The sequence below is a fragment of the Branchiostoma floridae genome, unplaced genomic scaffold (assembly GCF_000003815.2).
Source record: "Branchiostoma floridae strain S238N-H82 unplaced genomic scaffold, Bfl_VNyyK Sc7u5tJ_1494, whole genome shotgun sequence".
NCBI lineage: Eukaryota > Metazoa > Chordata > Leptocardii > Amphioxiformes > Branchiostomatidae > Branchiostoma > Branchiostoma floridae.
Window position 1 is genome coordinate 109,659 of NW_023365729.1, and position 20,855 is coordinate 130,513.

General features: G+C 41.2%; 1 protein-coding gene across 1 annotated transcript; it reads left to right on the forward strand.

Moving 5' to 3' along the window:
• Positions 1-15,272: 15,272 nt before the first annotated feature.
• On the forward strand, positions 15,273-17,383 carry LOC118407862 (E3 ubiquitin-protein ligase TRIM71-like). The gene is made up of 2 exons (XM_035808416.1): positions 15,273-15,288; positions 16,554-17,383. Exons 1-2 carry the CDS (start codon positions 15,273-15,275, stop codon positions 17,381-17,383), a joined length of 846 nt encoding a protein of 281 aa, XP_035664309.1.
• Positions 17,384-20,855: the final 3,472 nt, after the last annotated feature.

Sequence of the window (20,855 nt, forward strand, 5' to 3'; positions counted from 1 at the left end):
TTACGATGTAAATGTGCAAATACAATGCAGTAGATGTCAATATCACACAGATTATGTTATCCGAAATATTTCCACTTAAAACAGGCAAAAACTGCTTAGGGCTCCTTTAAAGAACCCACCACACTTGTCGAAAAAAAGGTTCATCCAAGTGTGAGTGGATCAAACCTGACAGTACCCACTGTACTAAACTGGTGTGTTACGCATAAAAATGGACGGTTTACCGACCATGTAAAACAAACAAACAAAAACTGAAGTCTTTTTACTGCTATCCTGAAACCTAGCTTGGATCTTGTTTCTGTACGTTGTATGTCTGATAGTAAATCAGACATAAGATATTGTGGCCTGAATGCGGGCAAACTAATATATGATGTAATATGTACCAAGACATTTTGTTTGATGTAATTGTAACATAAAGGGGGGATTCAACTCTACAAACAGTTGTCATGTTTCTAACATCACATATACTATTCTTTCAAAGTTATATTATCATATGGGCAACTTGACATTAAGTTTCTAGACCTTTTCTCTTTAGACCTATTCTTATTATATTGGCAACTTGATATTTAGTTTCTAGACCTATTCTCTTTAGACCTATTCTTATTATATTGGTAACTTGACATTAAGTTTCTAGACCTATTCTCCTTAAAATAATATTCTCTTAAGAAATTGAAATAATTTTGCTTGTGTTTTATATTTATGATTGATTGATTGATTGATTGATTAATATAGCCTTTGTAACTTTTTCTTCTCCCAGCTTTGTACCAAAACGTTACCATAGTTCCATTAATCATCCAATTGACATGCATACTTAAGATTTTAATAATGTCCCATCAGAAATATGCTTGATCTTAAGAAAGAAATTCTTTAAGATGTATTTTGAAAATGATGCATTAGTGTGCGAATGTATGCGTATCGATACGCTGCCTTAACAAAAAATAGGGGAACTAGATCATTAGCAACTACATGTACTGTATTGGAACCCATTCTTAAGAATATATATTAATGATCAAGGAGGTGCTCTGCCCTGTTTATACAGGTGTTAGATTATGTTTCTTGATCTGTGATGTAAATAACATGTCCTTTTGGACTTACGTTTTCCTTAAGACCTAAAAGATTGTAAGTAATGTTTTATTAGGAACACCGAGATCCTAGGATCTGAGTTCTACATCTACTTTATTTTTGCATTTGTGTAAAGGGAGGGACCAGTAAGTGAACAGTATTCAAAATATAATACTTTTTAAACTCCTTGTACCTGAAGTCTTTGTCCCCACATCAAGCAGTTTTGTTTAAGGTTTGTTTTGCTACAAAAAGTGGAAGGTCAGCTACGGTCAAGAGATTGACCAGTGTACCAGTGGTCAGTCTAGACAGTGAGAAAGGAGTTAGAGGTTAATTACAGGGCAAATCATAGAAAAACTTTTGGTCGGATTTGAAAAATGCACATGCTTTTGTCCTTCCGTGCAGAGAAAAATTACCTTTCTGACCAAAATTGCACAAGGAGATATTAGTCAAAAATTTCCCACAACGGGATCTACTGTATTCAATTTAATTACTAGTTACTCCCTATTTTGTTATTGGGATTTATCTGTTTGTAATATTTCAGTTTATATCAGTGCGTAGCGTCGTGTCATTGTCGAAACTCAGTATTTATATAATTCTGATAGAATAATTTTAGGTTGGTTTCTATACGCCAGGCGCCAATATTCATGAAGGCAGTGGAGGCTGATTTTTCACAATCATCCTATGTTTTTATTTCAAAACCAAACTGCTCAAATCTCCTGTATCCTGTCCTTTATGAAAGACAAGTGTTATTTCAGCATCGAAGTAACAGTTTGTATAACCTCACCTCACCACCACTCTAGAAGTGAATTTTCAAAACAATATGGTTCAATTTTTTAAAACAGAGCTTGCTGCTTTTGCTTTTCAAACGTGCAGACAATCAAATATCTCCCTCCTCGAACGATATGAATATTGACTAGAAAGGCCGACATTTGCTTAAGAGCAAATACAGCATATTTCAGCCATACCCCTTCCCACGCAACATTGGACTGTTCCAAATCACCCCTGCGCAAAAATGGAACATCCTCTTAACAGTACATTATCCCCCAAAGTGGACTGGTATTGTGAATTGATTCCAGGTAAAAAAAAGAGCTTGCTTCTATTTTTCAGAAAATGACAATAATCACACCTTCCATTCAGAAAATTTTCATCATGACTGAAAATTGTTGAATGACTTCATGTAATGTCATTAACAATTTTCAGTACGATAACTAGGTGTAAGTTTAAAAAAGTATAAGCTCCTTGTGATGTGGGTACATTTATTATTGCAGTGAACTTTGTGAACTTTTTTTATTCAAGTAGGGCATACGATTTAATAATTATCAAGCAGGTGCATGTACTGTAGGAGCGTTCAAGCTGTAAAACTGTTAAACTGTTTTACTTTGTATGCAATCAGCCATCGAGCCTATTCTTATTTTAGTTTAACAACTTCCTGCCAGACCCGGAAGATACGATTGAACCTTGTTCGAGGATTTATTTTCGTCTGTCTGGTCAGTCTGTTCATACCCTGGCGCTGAGAGTGTTTTATTGGGCTGAAACTCTGGCAGTTTAAAGTTACTTACAATTTAAATGTTCAAAGTTTATGTCAAACAACAACAGCACTATACATTTGCTCTGGAGAAAATACAGCAGTTTTCGTAAGTTCCAGTCCAGTGATAGAAATGTGGCCACTATAGACAGGTGGTCACTATAGAGAAAATGCTGATCTATTGACTAGGAGCCATACGTTACACATGATTTCAGTACACTGATCATTAATCATATAAACATTGCACAGGTAAGCCAATTGTTTAGATGTACAATTAAGTTCAAATAATTCTGAAGAGAAATATTGATGAGAAAATAATCATTCTCGCCACTGTCTAACTTATAATTACGTATCAAAACTAAACGCAGATTTTCTAACTAACGCACCTTTCGCCGACTTCATCAAAGGACCGCCGGCTATCAATCAAACACGGCTGTTGATTAGACTTAGAGTTTCAAACAGTCATGTGCTGTGTGCCAGTTGACAGCAAACTTCATGCTACGTGATGTTTTACATTGCTTGGACCTTCTTTCCTACAGCGGTGCTTCTACAAAATATTTAGACTGTAACACTGAGTCCCACATGTTTTATAGAATAGAATTTGACGCAGAACAGCGTTTTTTGCTGGGTATTTTTCTTGAAACATGTCCGTGGGAATATCAGCGAGGCGGCGACGTAGGGATATCAGACCGTCAACAAAAGTCGCACGGCGGCTAACGGCGCAGCGAAGATACTAGCGCTATAAATAAGCGCTTCAACTAAGGATGGCAACCCGTACAATATTTTTGTATACTGTTGAGCTAAGTAAAGTTTGTTGTTTATGAGGTTTTAGTTGTCTTTGAAGCTTTGACCCGAAATATTTAAAGTCAAACTGCTGAAGAGAAGTAAGTGACTGCTACGATTATCGTAGATATGGCCCTAAAAAACTGATAAAAGAAGCCTTCTCAATAGTCTAAAATGCAAGAGCTTCCGAGGGGGCTTCGCCCACCTGGGACCCCATCCGACGCTTTGAAAAAATCCTGGTGAGAAGTCTGTACGGCCTGAGTCTTCAAGTTAACGTATTGTGTGGTCCCGCTTAAGAATATTAATTAGCCTTCGCTTTCCTCTTCGCTGATTGGCTGAACCATTAATTGAATTAACTCTTCCTGCCGGCTAGACGCAGGTGCAGATGTCGGCTCTGTGGGGTGAACGTCCGAAAGGTCATGGCATGGAGAACGAAAGAAAACCAATTTCCCCTAAAAACAAAGTGCTGTAATTAAGCCTTTTACAGTACTTTATGCCAAAAATTTTACTTGGATCATTTTACCAACTATCTTATGCCTATCTATACCAAATGTTACTCATACCAGGGTACAGGGGTGCAAAATATACCGTTATAAGACCGTCAACAACAGTCGCACGAAAATACCATCGCTAGCGTTTCAACTTCGGATAACAAGTTATAAGTACTGTTGAACTCAGTAACGTTAAAGTTTGTTTTTAGTTGCCTTTGACGGTTTGACCTGAAATAGTGTTACGTTAAACTCCTGAAGAGAAGTTAAGTGACTGCTGCGATTATCATAGATATGCCCCTAAGATTCTGATACAATATAAAGCCTTCTGAATAGTTAAATGCGAGAGCCTTAGGCGGGCTTCGCTCCCCCTGGCAGGAACACTGCTATATACGGGATCATGAGGCCCCGCTTATGAATATTAATTAGCCTTTGGCCTCCTCTTTGCTGATTGGCTAGGTCTTTGATTCAATTAACTCTCCGGCTGACGCGCACAGGTGTGGCTCTGTGCGGGGTCACGGAAGGTCACGTCAGGAAGCCAAAAGAAAACAAATTTCCCCTCAGAAAAGTGCCAAAATTAATCATTTTAAAGTTGTTTATGTCAAAAAATTTACTTGAATCTTGTTACCAAGTATCTAATGCCTATCTATACCAAATTTCAGGTCATTTAATTGTAATACCAGGGTACAGGAGCCAAAAGTGTCCTTTTTTGGTCAAAAATTGGCCAAAAATCGCAAAAATAAGCATTTTGTTGCACTGTACACCAAAAGTGTTATTGAATTTATATGAAGGGATTATCAAGGCACATCTGTGTCAAATTTCAGCTCATTCGGTTGCAATAGCAAGGTACAGGAGCCAAAAGTGTCCTTTTTTGGTCAAAAATTGGCCAGAAATCGCAAAAAATAAGCCTTTTGTTGCACTGTACACCAAAAGTGTTATTGAATCTATATGAAGGTATTATCAAGGCACATCTGTGTCAAATTTCAGCTCATTCGGTTGCAATACCAAGGTACAGGAGCCAAAAGTGTCCTTTTTTGGTCAAAAATTGGTAAAAAAAATCGCAAAAATAAGCATTTTGTTGTACTGTACACCAAAAGTGTTATCGAATTTATATGGGGGCATTATCAAGGCACATCTCTGTCAAATTTCAGCTCATTTGGTTGTAATACCAGGGTACAGGGGCCAAAAGTGTCCTTTTTTGGTCAAAAATTTGTCAAAAAATCGCAAAAATAAGCATTTTGTTGTACTGTACACCAAAAGTGTTATCGAATTTATATGGGGGCATTATCAAGGCACATCTCTGTCAAATTTCAGCTCATTTGGTTGTAATACCAGGGTACAGGGGCCAAAATATACAGTTTTGGTCTAAAATTGACCAAAAAATCTCAATAAAATCATTTTAGAGGCAGATATGAAAAAAATGGGAAAAAAGGATCAAGGTATTGGCCCATTCTACCCCTGTGCCAAATTTCAGGTCATTCGGTCCAGGAACGGCGGAGATGAATCACTTTGAAGATTTGACAGGAGAAAGAAGAAAGAAAGAAAGAAAGAAACATTACGAATACAATATATTTCACCATACTATGTATGGCTGAAATATAAATATTTAAAACCAGGGATCAAAGGCTTTTTAAACGCGCAATCTGCGGCTTGTTCTCCGTCAATTTCCTGTATGGTGTTTTGTTCCTAATTCCAGTTACTTTATGTAGTCTCTCATGTTAGGCAGATGATATTTAAGATCTTTTGTAAACGCCTTAAAATCTTCGTCGGTGAAGCTAATAAGCCTAGAGAGAAAACGTCTTGTATCGCATTGATAGTACAAATAAAGCTCAAATTAGCACCATCTATGTTTCTTGTGGGTCTCGTCTTTACAAATTACAAAATCATAGATAACCTTGTAATAACCTACATCGACGTACACAATCATAGAGTTTGAAAGAGTCATCCTTTTGCAGAATGCGAGTTTATCATTTCCTCATCTTTTAAAGTTTACATTATCCTTGAATGGTAGTGTTTACCTAACTTACAGGTCACAAGTGTGTAATTCTCATTCATTACCACTGAAAATTATGGCGTGTTTGTACTAATCAAAAAAAAAACTATGCCCTATATTTAACATGCATTGGCATAATACCGGTCATAAGCCTTATACTGGTCGATTAAAAATAGTGGAACTTAAAGAGATCTACACATGCAACAATAGTTATTTCTGAGGTATGCACACTTCAGACATCTAGGTGTCCAATAAATAATTTACAAAGCATCGATAACAATGCATTCGAAGACAACAAGGCCAAAAGTTTTCAGGTCATTTTCGGGGCAGGCGAGCTCGTCGTGGGACAAACACACTGTCACGTTCATCGCCAGATTTGTAGATAATAATCACATGTGCTCACGGCACAAGACGAGCATGATTCAACAGCAATCTTGAATTTCTTTTGGTGACCTACAACTCGTGTAAAAGTGTGAGGAACCGTTGCATTATCGCCCGGATCTACGGCTGAATGGGTCAAATTGAACGTACGTTTTTCCCGCCATTTTTAATGCTACGGCCAGCAGTTAAGTTTTAGCGTCATAGCGGTTGTGACGGACCAAAATTAAATGAAAATTCTTGTCAGTATACGCCCATTTCCTCATGACGTTTTGTATGCTCATGCAGATTTTTGTTTTGTGCAACTACTAACAGGAAAGAAAGGAACAACAGAGGATGTATAAAGGTACATAGCGGCAGTTAATTGTGCCGTGTTTCGTTCGGCCGGTATAGTGCACCCCCTTCCAACCACGCGCCTGTTCTCCGTGCAATTCCGCGGTGTGTTCCAATTACGATATTATGTTTTTAGCAGGACCAGAGAGACAAAATAATTTACACAGAAGAAGTGGCAAAGGTAAGCTGTAACAGCAACATGTAACTGGAGAAAATGATGCGTTGATCATTTGCCAAATTAGCATTGCTTGAGAGATTGCAGTAAACCGACCGGTATTATGCCAATGGATGTTACGTACCTTATATGAAAAATGTTCCTCCAACCCAAAATTACGTATGCCACTTATCTGTCATTCATATAATGGACAACACTGGAACTGAATAGGTTGCAACCTATACAAATCAGAACGTAATTTTCATACGTGTGAGGACAGTTTATGGTTCCAGTGTTGTCCATTGCTTATATGGATCTGTCACTTAGCTATCCATTTGCCACGAATCCTGAAAATCCATTATTACTTGGTTGAGTTATCATCTTCCAAAGTTACGGGCAGGACTCCTTCTTCTCAACAACAAAAGCTATCTTCCACTACAAAAGGAAGACTATGAAAGTTCCGCTACAGTACCAGGGGAGGCCGCCAGGTAGCTCAAAAAATCGACCTTTACTTTCCACAACAATCCAGATGACAGTTCCCGCAATCCATCAATAGCAGCGTGTGTGATTTTGGCCAAAGTATGCCAGAGTGATTGTTGAGTTCTTGGCAGCCATGTCTCTGTCAGTGATGTGGAAATGGAGAGAGTCACGTTGTTTTTGTCTTCTGGCCCTCTAGCGATCGTTAGTCGAAAAGATTTTAGAAAACCATCGGCACTGTGAGGGGAGCGCGCTCGAACATTTCGAAACACTTCGATCCCAGCGCTGAGTTCACGAGATGAACTCTTATGATATGCCAGGGATAACTTCTAAGAAATGTGATTCGGTTCCCTTCATTCTGCATTTGCTGAGAGGGGAGAGTGGACCGGGTTCCTATAACGGGTGGCTTTAAGCTCCATTTCACTAGTTCTAAAGATAACGATACAGTCTGAACTTTTTCCTAGCCTCCTTTACCGGCCTCCCTGTGGGCATTATCGATTTTCGATTCGCGATCTTCTGTTTTCAACAGGGAGGGTTCTGATGTCGGAAAGGGAATATACGCCGGGAAGCTTGAAAGCGACAGTATTTATACAGTTTGCATATAATCGTGCTTTTCTTGATTCTTCCAAGTCACCCACAACGCAGAAACTATTAAAATCCATTCATCCCTTCTTGAGTGTATCCTGGTTTGAAAACAAGAACAAGTGTGTAGTTCAAGGCAACGCTGCCAAAAGTTTCGAGCCAACAACATCTACACAATACCTTACGCTAAACGTCACTGTATAACGGCACACACGTGTACATGTTTTACAATACAAAGTTGACTCGGAGGTGTTTTATATGTATAGAGTTCAGAGCGTGCTGTAAATAAGAAAATTCCGAAGCGTATTGAGCGGGTGTTACATGTGAACATATCCAATCTCCAGACAATTAAGTGTTGACGTTTTCGTGTAGAACCAAGCAGGGATCAGTACCGAGCTAGGTGCGGACCGAGATGGCGTATACTCCGTTACAGCGGTCAGCAAAAACCGGGGCACCTGCAGGTGCGGCTGTCCCGCCGAGCTATACCAGGATATGGAATCGACCCCTGCCGCCAGTCCCTACCGAGGATCTGCTCCCAAGGGCTGCAGAAATGCACGAGCGAGATCACGGACATGGAGAACAGGCCGCGTCGTCTCCACAAGAAGATTTCGTCGAGATTTTGGACTTTCAGAATCCGGGGGTAGGTCGTCTTCCCTCCGTAAAGTTCACGAGGGCATCGCCTCCTCTCACCCGACAGGTACCGAGGGCACTGTCCCATTACTCTGGGCAGTCACCGAGGGTACCGCCTGATCGCTCTGGACAGGCTTCAGCGGTACCGCCTCATCACTCCGGACATGCAACGACTCATCACTCCGGACAGGCACCCAGTAGGGCGCCGCCTCATCACTTCGGACAGACACCGCAGGTACCACCTCATCACTCCGATCAGTCACCGGAGGTACCGCCTCGTCGCTCCGGACAGGCACCGGGGGTACCGCCTCATCACTCCGGACAGGCACCAGGGGCACACGGGTACCACAATCTTCAGAAGCAAGACAACAAGCACGTACCATTCAATCCGATGTATGACGGAGATCTGCAACCAGGTCAGTTGGAAAATTATGACATCGTAGATATATTACATTAGTCACCATTCTTCGTTAATACAAACAATTGGGGTGAAAGATTGCAAAAAAAAAGTCGTCAAGTTATCCAACATACTTAATCAGTGATAGATATAACTTTATTGCACAACAATTGTACGAGGTACAAAGTATGGCATCTACATAACTACAGTTCTATAGCTTAACTAACTAAAACAGGAGTTGTAGTATGGGATAAGCTTCTTACAATGATTGGAAGCTTTTATAATCAGTTGAGGAGTACTAGTTTCTAATATCCAAACCTTCTTTGATATATTTTCCTATATCTGCCATGCAGTGATTGTCACATGTCATGATGTGTTTGAATTTGCACTTCAGGTCTATTGAGATAAATCCTTGTGTATGAAGTTGTCATATCTATGGTTGACTACTACCTTTTGCCCTATCTTGAGTGGCGCTAGCAAATTTAATTTTTTTAGAAGAAAATGACGACGCATTTTCCGCGACAACATAACCTTAGGGATCAGTCACACGAGTGCAAATAAAGTCCGTATGAGTTGCATATTCTTTTGGTTTATCTCAAGATTGCGGGGAAGAAGTGTATTACTTAGACTTTTATTGTGTAGACTGGTTAGTGGTTATCGAACTGAAAAGACTTTTCAGCGACTTTGGAGCCTGAAAGAGGCTAAGAATATATACGGACTTGAATATATACGCACGTGTGAACCCGGCTTTAGGTTGCCATTATGATGAACACAATCTGAGCAATCAAACCTCAGAATTTTATCTCAGACTCAAACTACAGACAAATAATTATCTGGTGGTGTTTCTATTGCTTCTTATAAATTGAAGGGCAAGATTATTTCTCCACTAGGCAGCACGATAACGTAACGTTATATTTTACCTCTAAAAGTGACAATTGGTGTAATTTGTCGGGGATGGTTTCATTTTTTTTCCAATGTTCTCTAAGCTGTGGGCTTGATACGCAAAAGCAGTTACAAACCGACAAAACCATGAAAATATTATCGGAAAGTGTCTTTTCCTTGGACAATTATGCTCAACAGTTGTTTAATAACGTAACTTAGTAACTTGTTCGATAACGTAAATAAGCAAACATAGTATCATAGTAAAAAAAGTTGGACACAAGACATCATATGCTGGACAACTTCATCCACCGGTGACAAGCCGGTGTCAAGCCGAATTTCTGCTCCGCCATATTTTTGCTCCTTGAGGTAGAGGCGGCTAATTTCCGTGCCTTTTGCATATATTTCCATGTCCTAGTATATTACGCTCTGTCACTTTAAGCGTTTGAATCAGAGTCGCACTTTCTCTCTTTTCGATATTTTACCATCTACAGGTATTACGATATTGTCGTACATTTGTGTTTGAACTGTTGCTTTATATACGTTTTGCTTCTTGTCAAACTCTCCCAAAATTATGAGTTAGCTGGGGCTAAAGCTGGTACTAGGGCTAGGGCAAGGGATATGGCTATGGCTATGGCTAGGGCTATGGCTAGGGCAAGGGCTAGGGCTAGGGCTAGGGCTAGGGCTAGGGCTAGGGCTAGGGCTAGGGCTAGGGCTAGGGCTAGGGCAAGGGCTAGGGCTAGGGCTAGGGCTAGGGCTAGGGCTAGGGCTAGGGCTAGGGCTAGGGCTAGGGCTAGGGCTAGGGCTAGGGCTAGGGCTAGGGCTAGGGCTAGGGCTAGGGCTAGGGCTAGGGCTAGGGCTAGGGATAAGGCTAGGGCTAGGGCTAGGGCTAGGGCTAGGGCTAGGGCTAGGGCTAGGGCTAGGGCTAGGGCTAGGGCTAGGGCTAGGGCTAGGGCTAGGGCTAGGGCTAGGGCTAGGGCTAGGGCTAGGCTAGGGCATGGGTTTAGTTTTAGAGCTAGAGTCCCACGAATCATCGACAAATTCATCAGAATAAGGACGAAAAATTATCATGCAAATTTCATGAAGCAAACACGGCTCATTAATGACCAAAAAAACAAGCCTGCGATTTGCTTGACCGGGGGGGGGGGGTGCTGACGAAACAGAACCATCTCTTACGAATTGAAAGTACGCATGCCCAGAGTAATCGTATTTTACGGACAACACGAGATTTTTAACAGATAGCTACATACGTTTACATCCAATAAGTGCACACAATATACCGGTTTTTAATCTAATCGCGTATTGCAAGGCTTTTACAATTCCACGCTTTTTAACCGCATACTTACAGACGCAGTTTTTTTTAAAACCACGTTTACATGGCTTTTGCATGGGAAATGGACAACGTGTAAAATTCGTGGGGAGGGAAGTTATTTGAGATCTATACAGTATAGTGATAGAGCGAATTGCGTACGGTTTATTCAAATATTTTTCCTTTTTTTGTATTCAAGCAATAATGAAGACAATGTACATCCATCATCTGCCAGTAGAAATTGGAAATCTTATTCAAAATTTCATCTGAAATGGCTCCGTGTGCGATAGAATAAGACTTCCTACAACCCTTCCCACGATACTTACAGAACAGTCCCGCAGTCCGCCATTTTGAAATATTTACGTCAAGGATACAAACCATATTAATAACTATACATATACTAAAAGTATACATTTTAAACTATACAATGAAAATGCGCCCTATGTCTTTAAGTACTTAAAATCATGTCGGCTTGATCTCTCATAACAGATGTGTTAACCACAAATATACCTTAGAAAGTTTTTTAAAAAGCCAAATAAAGCAAAACATTATTAGACATAAATCATGTAAATCAGGGCGCAATTTTATGATTTATGAATACATTCTGCAACAGTCTTCTTTAATAACACAAGACGTCCATACTTTGAACAACGTGTACTTTAACTTATTACAGTAGAGAAGGTGATCAACTTAAATGATTTACAAACAGGACCTTTATGTTCATTGAGAAAAATCAATACTATAGGACGTAATTCAGATACCTATATTTTTCAATGGTAGATGAAGACCTGCTTTTTATATATGCAAAGTAGTTAATGAAATTTAGCGGAAGTATGGGGTAGTAAAACTCTAGCTTTAATCTAAGAAGCACAGTCTTAGACCGAGTACCTGTGATGGTCCAGATCCCTGTCCTGTGAGCCCTGGTAGCCATTCACAACTATACATGTATGTCATTAATCACTGGAAACGTTAGTTTTCTATAACAACTTCTGTCAACCAGCAGGCGGTGCCGGCCAAGTTCGACATCCACCCGACGGGGCAGGACAACCGGACCAGACGGTGCCGGGCCCGCCCACACACGTGCGAAGGGATGATGGGGAGACTGTCCCCAAGACCCCAGCAAGAAGCACCGGCGGTGGGGCCCAACCCGCGACGGCCTCCACACACGTGTATGATAACGAAAAACCGACAGTCGGACAGCCTCCGGACCGCGGCGGTCTAAGCGCACGGCCTCTCCCCTCTATCCCGAGACCAGGAAGAAGAACAACCGACGGGGCTCACCCCGCAGCAGCCGCCACACACATCTACGAGAATGATGACACTTTCGGACAGTGTCTCGGGCCACCCCTGAACCGGGACGCTCTCGGTGCACCACCCGTCCCCTCTACTCCGAGGCCAGGAGGAAGAACCACCGACGGGGCCCAACCTGTGGCGGCCGCCACACACCTGTACGAAGATGGGGACGCGTTCGGACAGCGTCTCGGGCCACCTCTGAACCGGGACGCTCTCGGTGCACCGCCCGTCCCCTCTACTCCGAGGCCCGCGAGGAGGAACGATCAGATGGGCAGCCCGAATCAGCCTCCAGGTAGACTACTTCAATATATGTTTATGTCCCGCCCTGAAGTGTGTATGACGACTTAAGGCCTACTCGGTTCCTTTGGTTACCTCCTAATCAACTTCACTTCGCTCGGTCATCATACACACCAAGGAAAATGCGGTACATAAAAACGTTATTGTTATTTGGCCTTTTCACCCTGACACAGCTTTAAATAACCGGTATTGACGGTGTCTTTGGGTCTCTTTCCACTCAGTGACATCGGCACACAGTGTGTAGCACGTCGATAACGTAGGTTCCATCATGGTGTCTCAGGCATGCTCCAAAGCAAACTTCTAAGGCTGCTTATCTACCTGGCTTGCAATCCCATCTTTACGGACTCACTTGACTTAGATAGACCATGTTTTTATGTAGACAGTTTTTCCATTGTTCACCGTCAATACTGCTGCAAATTCTTTTTATTGCTAAAAATTTTCTCGACACTGTGGGACAACCACATTGTTAAAATGGTAGCTAAGGCGAACTCCGTCCTGGGTTTCATCAAACGCACAATTGGTTTTAACGCTAACACTGATGTCCGTAAGGCACCGTACACCACATTGGTCAGAAGCATCCTAGAATACTGTTCTCCATTGTGGTCTCCCCAGTCTAGGAAACTCATGTCCTTAGTAGAGGGAGTGCAGCGCCGAGCTACTAAATTCATTTTAGGTCCCCAGTCTACCGACTTAACCTACAAAGAAAGACTGACAGCACTACAACTGCTACCACTCACGTACAGGCGGGAGGTGTGTGACATTATGCTTTTTGTCAAATCGAGGTCAACTGTGGAGAAATATGTGTCATTTCCCACAAGGCCGACTAGAAGTATTAGATCCTTCATGCTTACTCCTGTTAGATCTAAGACCTCAGCGTTCCATCACTCCTACATTCCTAGACTGGTAACAATCTGGAACTTGTTGGCTCCTGGCCTCCGTTGTATCGGACAGCTAGCAGCCAATCAGCCTGATGCGTTAGCATTCAAGCACAAGTTGGTAAAGTCTGCCTATGACAGACTCAGTTTACAATACAGTCTTGACCAACCTTGCACTTGGTCCACTTCTTGTGGGTGTGGCTCATGTGTGGCGTGGAGGCCGCGCAAGGCAATAGTTTTATAAGTAGTGCTACCCAGATTATGCTTTCCATATATATATGACCTGTATTATGACCTGTATTGTATGTACAGGTTGTTGTTGCTGCTTGTATGTTATTTATTTGTATGTACTGGTGTTATTTTTATGTGAGGGAGGGCAACTTGTAAAGGTTGTTCGAACCTGTTTTGCCCTCCCAATTATCACTGTGTGATGAATTCAAATAAACAAAATAAACAAATAAACTGAGCACTGAACTTTTCTTTGCAATTAACGCTACATTATTATATTTTCTGCCCCTCATAGACGCCGCCAGGGAAAGACGTTCAATCTGGGAAGTATGCCAGGGCCGAGGAACCGCCATCATCATTCTAGCGTCCGTCGTCATGGTAACGCTGATGCTCTCAGTACTGGTACATGTACTTCTGGTGCACACCACATCCCTGCCGTCGCACCCGGACTCTGTGAGTTGACTTCTTTCAACATCTTACGAAATATTTCTTGTATGAAAGATTATTCACCCCCAGGAAATTCTTTCTTGGCATAGTTTCCGGTAATTCTTGTCATACCCGCTAGAATTTTATACCGTTAATAAAATTTAGATAGATAAATATAAACTGTTTATTGTTGTTATACAGGGCACTAGTACTTAGACATGACTGTCAAGTGACTATACGCACTTTTCCTGTGCAAAGTACACAGTTGGGCGTGACAGGCAGAAATATTGGGTGCGGCAAAAACTTCTAACGGGTACGGCAAGAATAACTGGGCACTGCAAGAAAAGAATTTCGTGGTAGTGTGTATCGACAAAATGGGACACATGTGTACAGTTTATGAATGCGCTAGCATTATGCGACCTCTTTGATCCACTATAACAGAACTTTGGAAGTTTCTTAAAACTAAAAGTGTTTAAAAAGTCATCTCAAAGTAGCATAATGCTGTAGTCAGAAGTAGATGGATTGGTGAAAACATCGGGTTGTGTGGTATTACTTACACACTCACTCAAGTATCGTACAATTAACAGTATCCGTATGTCTGTAGCCTACAACAGACCCTGGAGGAACCAACACCACTGGTGGTACTGCCTGGAAATGTTCCCATGTGCTGAAGACTGTGACGTCGGCTGACGTCATCATGGTCAGTACCTGTCTCAGTATTTTAAATAGGCCTTTGTCAGGAGTTGCTTACAGACTGTGGAATGCTTATACAGCTGTATAGCTTTTGTCTAGGACATTTACGCATATCAAATTGAATCGGGTTGTAAAATATCATTTAACACCGTTTCAATATTTTCATCTCCTACCTTAAATAACCATAGTCCCTGACAGACCTCTTTATTCTATACCAGACTGACTACGCTGGCTATTATAGGGAAATAATTTGCCAGGGGAGTTTTCTACCAGAGGAGTTGGCCGGTCGCGAGGGGGAACATTAACCGTAGCGTTGACTGACTCCTCTGGCCACTTTTTTTGCCGAATTCTACGATTCCCATACCCCTGTAAGAAGGCCTAGTGGAGGCTAGACCTCTTGGTGTATTGGAAGAAAGTGTAGAAATTGCATGGCCAAAATAGGGGTGCTATTCTAATAGAGGGCCTGGCCGATCATGATATGGGCTACAAGTGAGTCCACCATCGTTGGTTGTAAATGGTCACCTTTTTTTCACCAACCCACGGAGTGAGATAGAGTCTGAAACAATGGTGTAAGATTCACAATTTGACAAGTACACGTGATAACCGTTACACACACAGATCAACCCCGTCCCCGATCGCGGTTTTCCTGAAGCTGTCACTGCCCACGTGGAAACAGTACCACCTGAAGAAGCCTCCAGGACACTTTCCGTGGACGCTAAAGGTGTGTCATTACTCACTGAACTTGACATGTTGGCACTTATGATTGTTCCTCGATGAAGATTAGACATCCAGGTAATAAGATATGCCGAAAAAGCAGTTACTCGTCTCAAGCAAGTTGATATGATTTTGGAAACGTCGTCAGATAGTGACACTGACGAAAGATTGTGGATACTATCTGAAACGTCTGACCGTTTCCAAAATCATATCCAGTTGCTAATGCTTGAGTAACTTCTTTTTTAGCATAATTTATGATTATTATTTCATCGGGCTGAAATTCCACATCTACTGTAATACACATCTCTATACATCTATGCCATATGACTGTTCAGGTTTTGTTGCTAGCTGGAAAGGTGGGCTGGGGTGTGATAGGGGAGCCAGTAGAGTGATTATCGGGGCCTTGAACACGCGGTTTGTTCGTTAAAGTTTTTCGAAGACTAATTTTCAAGCAACTGTAAATAAAGATTGGTGAAACATGGCAAATGTATTACTCTTTCAATAACTAAAAACTGTGCCAACTACTCCTTCTTTTCGTGTAAGACTAACCGTACCGCGTGTTCAGAGCTGATGACTGCTTTGAACTCACCATCCCTAGCCGAGTTCAGAATTGAAAATGACTTGTCGAATTTCAGTCTCCAATACGAATAGAAGATGCAAAAAATGAATACATGTTTAAGAGTGCCAGAAAAAAATATCCATTAAGCCACCACCCTATAATGTGCTTGATTGTTCAACTTCAATTTTAATGACATTTTTTAGACTGACAAAATGTAAATTTGAGGTCAATTTGACGTACTGTCAGGCTGCATCATGCTTCACGTGACAACCCCACTCAAGTCCACAAACTAGTATACCCTTCTGATCAGATTAAAACATTTTCCAGTGCATGCATATGCATCGTCCCTTCTGTTACTGTTACTAGAGAGGCATTAGACGATGAGAATTTTGGAGGATTGAATGTTGCAAATTGTGATCTAACCCTCATACAATGAATTTGTGACTGAATAATTGACCTTCCTTTTCTTGTATTGCTGTAGGAGTGTCCTTGGGAAGCAGCAGTGTTGAGAGGGGGGATGGAAGCCTGAGCTACGCACGCGGAGTTGCAGTTTCCTCCGACAACAGGATCTGGGTGGCTGATCAGAACAAAGCTCGCCTCCAAGTCTACAACATGGAAGGTGTTTACCTGTACCAGTTCCCACGAGGTGCACCGGGGCTAGGGTACCCATCAAAGGAGCCACGTGATGTGTCCATCGACAGGGATGGTCACTTGTGGGTCCTGATGTCTGGGTATCCTGCCTGCCCTGACTCCTTGGTACAGTTCGGCAGGGATGGCCATCTCAAGGCCAACTTTGACCTGCCTGGCACTGTACCCGGTCAGAGTTACAAGGGAATGGCAGTGGACCTGCGTAATAACCGCATTTTGGTCACATGGTCTGACGGTATGAAAGGTGGCATGCAGGCCTTCAACCCGGATGGGAAACTCCTGTGGTCGGATGTCGGCCGGGCCTGGATGAAGGCGCCCAAGTACGTCGCCGTCGACCGGGAAGGCAACAGCTTTGTCTCGGACTATGGCACTCACTCCATCTACAAGTATGACGAGTCCGGGAGGTACGTGTCGACGTTTGGAGGGCCGGGACGGAGTGGTGGCCGCCTGAATCGCCCTCGGGGCATATGTGTGGACAGTCAGTCCAGTCACATTGTGGTGGTGGATTCGCGCAATCAGCGCGTGGTGGTGTATACCAGCCAGGGCGCGTATGTCCGCCACATCGCTCTCCGTATTGCGCACCCAAGAGGAGTGGCAGTTGGACAGAGGGGAGAGTTAGTTGTGGCAAACAAAAACACCATCTTTGTCTTCGCCCGCTATTGATAATGCTGTTGAGGGAAAGTGATGCTTCAAAGCCAGAAGTGTTCTGTTTCTTCGCATTTCTTCGCACCCCCCCCCCCTGATAACCCACAAATTCACTTCAGATAAATTACCGTAAGGTGTAACATACTATTTCGCAAACGTTACGATTGGAAAAACTTCTAAGTAATTGATGTTTAAAAATCTTGGACTGATATTTAAAGTATGTTTGAATTTTGTTACTGGCTTTGTTTGTCAATTTATATTTTTTCACTATCCTTTGCCCAAGAATTGAATTTGATCGCTGACAATCATCCCTATGAAACCAATGGTTTGAAATCTAAAACAGTGTCCTCAAAAAAGTAAGTGAAGTTCAGGCCTTATCTGCCTGGTTGGAAAGGTTCCTGGCTTGTATTACTGGCTTCCCCGATTGTGATCCTGGGCTTTCTTGTCAACTTGACTGTTTGGCTGGTCTGAACAAACTTTTCAGTATGACTTTACTATACTATAACTATACCGTTTACTTCTCGCCTGAGCTGCATTCTGTTTTATGAGCCTTTTTTTTAATGAAAAAAAGGAGTTAAAGTTGTTCAAGGAATTTAGACACGCTTCGACCGAGTTTCTGGGTTGGAATCCATAGCAGACCCCAATATTGTGTCCATGGTAAAGGCATTTTAACACCTATTTCCCAACTCTACTTGGGTGAAAATGAGTACCTAGCTTCGGTTAGGGCCCTCCTCTCGGATCGAAGGTAAAGGGAAGACGTCCCGTGTTTGAGGAGAGCCACACCTCGGGCACGTTAAAGAACCCACCACACTTGTCGAAAAAGAGCTCCATCCAAGTGTGAGTGGATCAAACCTGACAGTACCCACTGTACTAAACTGGTGTGTTACGCATAAAAATGGACGGTTTACCGACCATGTAAAACAAACAAACAAGAACTGAAGTCTTTTTACTGCTATCCTGAAACCTAGCTTGGATCTTGTTTCTGTACGTTGTATGTCTGATAGTAAATCAGACATAAGATATTGTGGCCTGAATGCGGGCCAATTAATATATGATGTAATATGTACCAAGACATTTTGTTTGATGTAATTTTTCATATAATTCAACTCTACAAACAGGTGTCATGTTTGTAGCATCACATATACTATTCTTTCAAAGTCATATTAATATATTGGCAACTTGACATTAAGTTTCTAGACCTATTCTCTTTAAAGTAATATTCTCTTAAAAAATTGAAATAATTTTGCTTGCGTTTTATATCATTGATTGATTGATTAATATAGCCTTTGTAACTTTTTCTTCTCCTAGCTTTGGACCAAAACGTTACCTATGGTTCCATTAATCATCCAATTGACATGCATACTTAAGATTTTAATAATGTTCCATCAGAAATATGATTGATCTTAAGAAAGAAATTCTTTAAAATGTATTTTGAAAATGATGTATTAGTGTGCGAATATATGCGTATCGATACGCTGTCTTAACAAAAAATAGGGGAACTAGATCATTAGCAGCTACTGTACTGTATTGGAACCCATTCTTAAGAATATATATTTATGATCAAGGAGGATAACCTCCTTGGGATGCTCTGTCCTGTTTATACAGGTGTTTGCTGATCTGTGATGTAAATAACATGTCCTTTTGGACTTATCTTTTCCTTTAGACCTAAAAGATTGTGAGTAATGTTTTATTAGGAACACTGAGATCCTAGAATCTGAGTTCTACACCTACTTTATTTTTGCACTTGTGGAAAGGGAGGGACCAGTAAGTGAACAGTATTCAAAATATAATACTTTTTAAACCTCCTTGTACCTGAAGTCTTTGTCCCCACACCATGATCAAGCTGTGTTTTTTTTTCAGGTTTGTTTTGCTACAAAAAGTGGAAGGTCGGCTACGGTCAAGAGATTGGCCAGTGTACCAGTGGTCAGTCTAGCCAGTGAGAAAGGAGTTATCATAGCAAAACTCTTGGTCGGATTTAAAAAATGCACATGCTTTTGTCCTTCCGTGCAGAAATAAATTACCTTTCTGACCAAAATTGCACAAGGAGATATTAGTCAAAAATTTCCCACAATGGGATCTCCTGTATTCAATTCAATTACTGGTTCCTCCCTATTTTATTATTGGGATTTATATGTTTGTAATATTTCAGTTCATATCAGTGCGTAGCGTCGTGTCATAGTGGAAACTCAGTGTTTATATAATTTTAAGAGAATAATTTCAGGTTGGTTCCTATACGCCAGGCGCCAATATTCATGAAGGCAGTGGAGGCTGATTTTTCACAATCGTCCCATGTTTTTATTTCAAAACCAAATTGCTCAAATCTCCTGTATCCTGCCCATTATGAAAAACAAGTGTTATTTCAGAATTGAAGTAACAGTTTGTATAACCTCACCTCACCACCACTCTAGAAGTGAATTTTCAAAACAACATGGTGTATGTTTTAATCAGAGCTTGCCGCTTTGCTTTTCAAACGTGCAGACAATCAAATATCTCCCTCCTCGAACGATATGAATATTGAATATTTAAAACCAGGGATCAAAGGCTTCTTAAACGCGCAATCTGCGGCTTGCTCTCCGTCAATTTCCTGTATTGGTGTTTTTTTACTGAATAATTCCAGTTACTTTATGTAGCATTTTCTCTCATGTTAGGCAAATGATATTTTTAAAATCCTTATCAGTGAAGCTAATAAGCCTAGGGAGAAAACGTCTTGTATGGCATTAATAGTACAAATAAAGCTCAAATTAGCACCATTTATGTTCATTGTGGGTCTCGTCTTTATACAGTATAGTAATCATAAAGTTTAGAATTGTGTGAAAATCTCATCCTTTTGCAGACTGCGTGTCTATCTTTTCCTTATTACTTATGCTTAATGCCATCAAAGTATGCATATCCATGAATGGTGATGTTTACCTAACTTACAAGTCACAAGTGTTTAATTCTCATTCGTTCAACCACAAAAGAATTATGAGTTTGTACTAATTTAGAAAGTTATCTATGCCCTTATTTAAGTACCTAATATCAGAAATGTTCCTCCAAACCAAAATTACGCCTGTCGCTTATCTCTCATTCATATAATAGACAACACTGGAACTAAATAGGTTGCAACCTTAAGCTATGCAAATCAGAACTTATTTTCCATACGTGTGGGGACATTTTATGGACATTTTATCAAAATGAAGTTCTGATTTGCATAGGTTGCAAGTGCAATCTATGCAAAATTATGATTGCAACTTATGCAAATAAGAACTTCATTTTCATACGCGAGAGGACATTTTATTGTTTCGGCGTTGTCCATTGATTATGTGGATCGGTCACTTAGCTATCCTTGCCCCGAAAATCCATTCCTACTTGGTTGAGTTATCCTCTTATGATCTTCCAAAGTTACGGGCAAAAGCACCCCTGCAGTTCCGGAAGAAGCCGCTCGGCACGGAGGCGAAACTTGCACTCCTTCTCGACAATGAAATATTGCACACAAAAAAAACTGAAGACT